General features: G+C 43.2%; 1 protein-coding gene across 1 annotated transcript; it reads right to left on the bottom strand.

Moving 5' to 3' along the window:
* ATF5 (activating transcription factor 5) lies at window positions 1-7,411 on the bottom strand. Its single transcript, XM_072414232.1, has 3 exons — window positions 7,192-7,411; window positions 2,396-2,668; window positions 1-1,901 (listed from the first exon to the last, which is right to left on the bottom strand). Exons 2-3 carry the CDS (start codon window positions 2,571-2,573, stop codon window positions 1,138-1,140), a joined length of 942 nt encoding a protein of 313 aa, XP_072270333.1. The 5' UTR covers window positions 2,574-2,668; window positions 7,192-7,411; the 3' UTR covers window positions 1-1,137.
* Between the last annotated feature and the right edge of the window lie 666 nt (window positions 7,412-8,077).

The raw sequence follows: 8,077 nt of genomic DNA, 5'->3' as shown, positions 1-8,077 counted from the left end.
TTTGTGCAACATTTATTATTTATTAGTGCTTGTAATTGCAAGATTGTATTTTTTATAGATATAATATAATACCCAAATCCCTCTAAATCACACTTAGAATATCTAAACAATAAACGTAAAAATAAGTCCCTGATAAACTGCCAAAAATCCAACAAGCCAAATTACGTTTACAACCAAGAAAGCCTTTTATATGTTAACTAGTGGAATCTTAATATTTTATTGTGGGTCTCAATATTATAATTATTTAATGCCAAGCTACATCGGGTTTCTTTCTTTTTTTAGGGAGCCACGTGGAGGTAGCTGGTCAGTGGTAAATCCAATAATGATATCTAAGTTTTGTGTCTTACACATTTTATATCACCCAACCTTTTTTGATGTGTTCTCTTGAAAAAAAAAATCCTTTTAAAAATGTTTCAAGGCTTTAGAGAAGAGAAATTCTTCAATTTACTATAAACCTAGTAATTCTTCACTTGTCTAGTATCTATATCATTTGAGAAGTCCTTTAGGGTTTTTGTTACTGCCTGTAGCTCCCGAAAGGGCTTCCCAACTTTTACTTTTTTAACCTACATGGTCATAGAGACATAGTCACCTTCTATATTTCCTATTCTTCAAATATAAAACAATAAAATAATATTTGGAGGGGTGATGGGGTCATAGGCTTTCCAAGAGACATAAAACAATATAACTTTATCCACTCAAAAAATCTAAAACGTAACACAAGCACCTCACTACATCACATTCAACAAATCAATCACTCCACAATGGTGAAGACTTTGCCTTTACCAGTGTGAAGTGTTGTGGTAAAATATCAGATGGGTCACTAAGAAGATCTATATTGGAAAGACAAATAATGCATAGAAAATTGGGGAGGACTGTAGTGCAGGAGTGGTGGCAGAACCTTAGAACCATGAAACCTCCGGACCAGAAGAGGCATTAGAATCTTGAAACCAACTAAGATGTTGAAGGTTTGCAACCATGGAAATGATAACCCAAGCTACTTTCTGAGTATAAGGCATGGATGGAAGTGTTAGATTTTTTTAGTGACCCAACCCAATGTTTTACAGTACAATGTTGGATAGGCTGCTCTAGAAAGTGGTCACCAGTCCAAAGTCTTTGCCTTTCAGTGTACAAAACTTTCTAGTTGTTGCGGAGTCTTTGACTTCTGGCCTTGTAGACCTCAATGAGAAGGTCCTTCACGTACTGGATCTCTCTTTCGATGGAGTCGGACTTTTCTTTCAGCTCCCTGTTTCGGACTTCCAAGCCCTGACATTCTTCGTCCAGTGCGTCGTATTCGGCACGCTTACGCTGGCGGTATCGGAGCGCCGCCGTCTTGTTCTGGTCTCTCTTCTTCTGTTTGCGGTCACCTTTTGGTTGGTTTGAGATGGAGGAGCTGGTGCTGGTGGTAGCGGGGCGGTCGTACGGGGTAGGCCTGTTCAGTCGTTTAGTTTGTGCTGGCGGGTCATTGGTGTCGTTGATCACCATAAAATCCTGCTCTTCTTCTCTTGGGAAATCACTTGGAACATCTGTGTATAGATTCATCAGCTCAAGGCATCCGGAATCTAGGGTGTTCAGTGCCACGGGGGCAGGTGCTGGTGCTTCCGCGATGTACGCAGGGAACTCTACTCCTCTCCCACTCAGCTGCTGGTCGGGCGTTGGAAAGAGGAAGTGGACTTCATGAGAAGGAGGGGTGCTGGGAGCTACTTGATCAGGGGGCATTGGAAGCCCAGGGGAGAGAGTCTCCTCCAGGAAGTAATCTTCCATCTGCTCCAGCTCCTTCTTTAGGAGGGTGGCCATGATCTCCAGGTCCGGGGCAGGAGGCCCTGGCATAGATGGATCCGCCGTCACTGGCAGAAAACATGAAAAGTCCACCCTTTCCGTCATCCAATCCGTGAATCCATCCCCTGTAAGTAACAGACAGAGAGATCTGAGTATGTAGACCACGATAAAACAAGCATATTAGCAAAGATACAGCCAAATATAACTAAATATAACTCAAACAACATAGAAGATTTGCTCTCCTAGCTTTTTCGGGATGTCATTATTACAGTTCCATATTTCTTGCATGACAGGTGAGCTTTAATTAACACATATTTCATAGGGACATGTCTGCTTTAAGGGGAACACCATCTTTTCTCTGGTCTCAGGGCCCTTCTAAGTCATTGAACCAACATGCAGCCATTGATGCCCAGAATCCCATGCTGGGTGTTAGGTAGTTAAGCATGGCTCAGAATGACAGCCCCTTCCCGTTGCATTTAGCATTGGAAGCACTGGAATTTATAGACAGCTGTCCGTATCTGACGGCAGCCCGAGAAGTTCAGCAATGACCTATAGGATTGAAGTTATTGGGCGGTTGATGGGTCACCAGGGTAGTGAAGGTTTAACTTGAATCACCTACCTGCCAGGCATCCTCCCTCGGCCCCGTGCACATTCACCCCGTCCTCCATGGGCACCTGTAGGTGTTCATAGTGATTTCCATGAGCAGGGATCTTAAGGAGATCTGCCCGCCAGTGCAGAGTGCTAACTGGCACCATAGACATCTCCAGGTCCAGATTCAAAGCCGCCAGGAGAGACATTTCTACCGGAATTATTCAGGTTGGGGCTCGAGAGTTGGTTGGAGGCACGATTCCAGCTGTAATTGGCAGCGGAAGGCGCAGAGCGAGGAAAAGACCTGCAGAGAGAGAGAGAGGATACAACTCAATTCTTCTGTTCGAGGACTCCGATACCTAGAATGGTTCTAATGAACTTACTTGTAACCTCTGACCCCTGGGCCCACCGCTGTCCAGGAACCAAAAGACCCAAGGGGCTTTGCTGGCACCAAGGCTCCCATAGTTCCTGGACAGTTGTATTGAGCTTTGGATGCCATTCATCATACATTCACCAAACTGTTCATAAATTCCCAAAAGACTATGTGCAAAGCATAGGCCCACAATTATAGCTGTGAATGGCTGACCTTCCATCTGTTGGTGACAACACTACGTAGCAGAGCCAGCAGGGTGTCACCAGAGATCACTGCAGGACAGTGGAATCATTTTATATACATATGAGATATTACACGTATTATATTTCTATATTTATTCATCTATTTATTACTGTAACTCCAAACACTTCCTTTTTGTGCTGACCTCAGACAAATGGTGAGCGGCCACCTGTTTGTCCTTTCCTAGTAACAGGATTGGAAGATGATACGGCGCAGTTCTAGGAAAATGCCCGAGCCAGGTCTAAGTTTATCCGCTCTGGTTATTAAGTAACAAGTTCAATGCTAAAGCCGCTTGCAACATCCAGGCCTGCCATGGAGTTCAGGGAAGCAGCTGAGGACACAGGATTGGGGTGAACGGAGCTGCATTAAGGCTGCTATCTATAGCCCTGCCTGCAGGGGGAGCTGATGAGTTCCATGTTTTTCTTAACTGGTAGGGAAGGTTAGAACTTACTGTCTGTGTTCCTGCTGGGGAAGGTCATCTGTCTTTGTCTTGTTGACCATTGCACAGAGACATGACCATTCAAAACTTAATCATACAATTGTTTTTTTAGAAAAGGGGTAATCTTGGAATGAGAACACTTTTTCCCTTAAGGAAGATTCTCTTTTACTTCCTGTTATTTCTCAAGGACAGGAAGTGAAAGCAAATCACCCCAGACATGGATATAAAAATATTTAGTCTCGCCCTTGTGCATCGGGGTGATATGCAGGGGCAGAGCGTCGCACCGTGCCATGGATGATCTGCTGACCTGGCTGTAGTTATTTGTATAAAGTGGGGGCTCTTCTTTAAATACAACCAAGAATTTGTCAACCTTGGCAGATCCATTCACTAATGACTACCAGTCCCATCAGCCCCCATTCTTCCATCTTCATCCCCCCCATTTCTGTGACCCCCCCATCTCGGATAACTACAACCGGACTTCAGGAATTCTTCATTCTCCAAAACTTGATCCAGAACCAGGGGTGGCATTCAGAGGGGGCAATCAGAGGAACGCTCTGCTAACTAATCACTATTGAGGGACATTTTTCCAAAATTTGATCCAGAAAAACAATTAATTTACCATTTGGTATATTCCATCATCTGTACTAGATATCATTGTGTATTCTATTCACTCCTTGAAGTACTGCAAGTCCCAGCACCCCCATCCATGGAAGATATAAATAGCAGATGATCTTCTCTGCTTTTGGCAGGTTCAGGTACAATAGCTGCTTTGTGGACTACAAGTCCCAGCATGCCCAGCCATCCTCTTCACTTCCGCTTTTTGCCTTCCTATGCTTTCTCTGTCCTGTGGAACTACATGTCTCAGCTTACCCACTATCACAGGTTCAGACACCCCTGGGAACCTATCGTTGGATAAAGGACTACAACTCTCAGCAGACTGGCTTTTGCTAATACACATTTTTGGGGTACTTACCTCATCTTGGCAGAGGTTGCAGACTTGTGGTACACTGTGGGGGAACTCTGCACAGCTTTGTCGGTACAGGGATAACCTGTGCAATCCAGTGCTGACATCACCCCCGCAGCTCCGCCCGTCATTGACCCCTTCCATGGCGCTGGGTAAATTCCCCCAGGCCGACCATTGGCTGGAACTTTGCTGCTTGTGATCTCACTGCTCCTTGTCTTGTGATCAGCAGTTTATTTGGGGATTTTTGTTTTTGAATTGTGTAATGGGAAATTCCTGATGGGCCACACATTATCTTAGGGACTTTCTTTTGTTTTTCTTAGTGATCATGTGTAAATCAGATTATATAAGCTAATTTGCTGCAGCTTCTATTGCACATTATGAGAAGCTCACAGTATGCAGTGAAATCAGAGTAAAAAATTTACGTCCAGGAGAAGAGTCCGTACAACAGTGCAAGACTTTAACCTCCATTTTTATCTTTTTAGAAATGTTTTATACTCTTATAATGATGGGAGCAGCAATAGAACACTGCCACCTGGTGGACACTTTAGCATGAAGCATTAAAAACGACATCTTAGAGCTGCCAAATCTTTGTAGACTTGTTATGCAACAACATTTCTGCATTTGTCTTGTTAGTTCCTGGAACTTTCTAATGTTGTCTCAGCATTCCTGGGCGGGAAAATAAAGAACACCCGCATGCAAACCTACGTCACCTGGGTTGTGTAAGCGAAGGTCGAGCAGACTTTGTTCTGCCCGGACATGTTACGTTTGCAGTTTTACAAGTACCTGGCTGTGACAACAGCCGCCATCTTGGAAGCGTAGAGTTGACGCACTGTACAAAACTAGATTAATCACTAGAAGAACACATGGTCGCTGCAGACAAAACAGGTGTACATGCGTAACATCCCGAGCAAGCATACGCATGAGATGAATTGTGTAGCCTGCTCCATAGGCGCCCATGTGTTCTGTACAACACGTTTCATAACGATTCTAGTTTATTCTACGTAAAATACAAAAGCCTAAAAAATGGGGTGGGAGGGAACACTAAACAGAATGAGATCCTCTTTTATTTAAAGCAGTTTTTTTTTCTGTCTTTTGTCCTAATGCATTAGAATTGTTTTGTGTTCGCTGTACATTCTGATCACATTCCCTCCCCCTGGGGACCCCAGCCAGAAAAACAAGTGTAAATTAAACCCCAGGGATGTACCTGGTGCAGATGGCTGTAGGAGGTAAGGGGGGGGGGGGTGAACAATACCTACAGGTGACAAACCTCTGCAGCAGTCATCCAATTATAAAATACCAAAAACTACATTAATCTTTTTTTTGGGGGGGGGGTCCCTTAAAAGTGCCATTTAAAGGAATAACCCAACAGAGTATAAAAATAAATTCAGTGATAATGGTAAATGGAATTATTACAACAAGAGGGTTTTATATTGAGAAAGTTTCCAAAATCCTTAAACTATGTGATATGTCTATCTCTTAAAGTGGACCTGTCACTGAGAAAGTCTCTGAAGCCATAGCAGGTAACTAATTAGATAATAGTATAATACTACAGATTGATCGAAGCTCTCCAAGACTGGAGAGGATAGACAACAAACATGGGAGATTCAGCAAACCTGGAATGGATTTGGTTCAGGATTGAAAATTAGTTTTAAGAAATCCATTCCAGGTTTGCTAGATCACCCAGGTTCTCCCATGATAGTCTATATTCTCCTGTCTTGGAGAGCTTTGATCAATCTGACCCATTGTAGTATTATTTCAGAAGCATGTTCCCTTAAGCAGCCATGTGGAATAATTCTAGCAAAGGACACCATCAAACTCCATGCAGCTTTCTGATCTCCAGAATAAATCATGACAGTATCATACAGATATAAAAGCCATTGCTACATTGTATCAGATGCTTTGCAACATTGTTGATAACTTTATTCTTTATCCTTCAGTTAGCAGCCCTGTGTTATATTTGCATAAAATGAGTTTCACATAGAAAAAAAAACATACATGGCCACAGCTGCTGCGGGAGCTATTGGCAAGCAAAGCAATGTGTTTGTGTTCTTGGCCCCCAGGGGCTGCATTGATAATCATAACTTGGGTGCCTCTCACCCACCTGTGCCAACATTAAATAAACACCAAGTGTCATATTGATAAAGCAGATCTGACATTCACTAAGAGGAATCTTGCAGGTTCATGACAGTGATTGATTCACCCTCAGAGAATGTTTAGTGAATGTCAGACTCTGCTTTATAAATAGACCCCGAAAAGCTGTAACATTAACCCATGTGAGTGTAAAACATCGAGAAGAGATTCAAATAAATATAAAAACAACAATGTCACAAGAACAAAGCAATAGCAATGTATTTATGTACCTTGCTCTATAAATATATAAAAGCCTGCAATATTGTATACACCATGAAAACACACAAACAATACAAAAACACAAGGTGTGCAGTAATGTATGCAAGGTACGTAGAAGCAGCCAATCAGATTGATTTATGCAGCAGTTGGAACGTTAGGACGCTTGCTATAGGTCATCACACTTTGCACGCCATTTTTTTAAAAAAGTTCATTTTTTGCTTTTTTATAAATTAAACTTTAGCTGAACTTTTTTTTATTACGCGTCCAGCAAAGTTTCACTTCCACGTGAGTTGCTCTTGTTTACTCTTGTGGGAAAGGCGTGGCTGGGAACCATAAATCCGAGAATTTTGGCAATTGTCTCCTTAAAGGAAAATGATTGCACTCAGGTTGGTTTGGAAGAAATTGATTAAGGAGCCCTTTAAAAATAAAAAGGAATGTTTTTTTTCTAATAAATATACTTACGCCATCTTTGCGTTTTTTTGCAGGTTGCAGCACAAGTGCAGTGGCACACTTGTTTGGTCGTGGTGCAAGTCTAGAAGGCCATGGTGACTCATGTACGAGGTGAGAAGGTTGTGACTGATGGAGCTGCTGGAAGGATATGGCTGGTAATGTGCAAAGCTTCAACTTCTATACTGTAATCCCCAGGTTACATCATGCCATGGAGGAGTATCCCTACGCTATGCACTCCGCCCACCCTCACCTGCCCGGCCGTATGATCAGTAAAATAACCCCGGCCCCTCCGATAATAAATAGACTGCTATTGCACTGAGCTTCTTTATGCTTTATAATGCCAGTTTTATCCGTTTTCCTTGTCTCAGAACATTTATAAAGGGACTATTTCCTCTCGGAGGGAGAGCACTGACATGCAAAAGATTTCAACATTATTGCATCAGCCGGAGCAGGAGGAGTGAGAGGCCCGGGTCATGGAGTTTATGGGAGCTGCGGCTGATTGGCTGCTGCTTCTGGGCCCCTGCCTGCTGTGTGTCAGGATGATAGCAGTGCCAGCCAACAGTCAGCTGACTGCCCTGAGAATCACTTTCTGACATTGTTTGGGGCTTTATTGGCTGCTGTCATCCTGATTCTGCAATATACAGAGGTGTGAAATGACATCACACTGCTCACTGACACACTGCTCACTGACACACCACTCACTGACACACTGCTCACTGACACACCACTCACTGACACACCGCTCACTGACACACCACTCACTGACACACTGCTCACTGACACACTGCTCACTGACACATTGCTCACTGACACATCGATCACTGACAAACTGCTCACTGACACACTGCTCACTGACACACCGATCACTGACACTTGTTACTGACACACTGCTCACTGA

The sequence above is a fragment of the Pyxicephalus adspersus genome, chromosome 6 (genome assembly GCF_032062135.1).
Source record: "Pyxicephalus adspersus chromosome 6, UCB_Pads_2.0, whole genome shotgun sequence".
NCBI classification, from domain to species: domain Eukaryota; kingdom Metazoa; phylum Chordata; class Amphibia; order Anura; family Pyxicephalidae; genus Pyxicephalus; species Pyxicephalus adspersus.
Note: the sequence above shows the minus strand (reverse complement) of the source record. Positions and strands in the feature narration are given on the sequence as shown.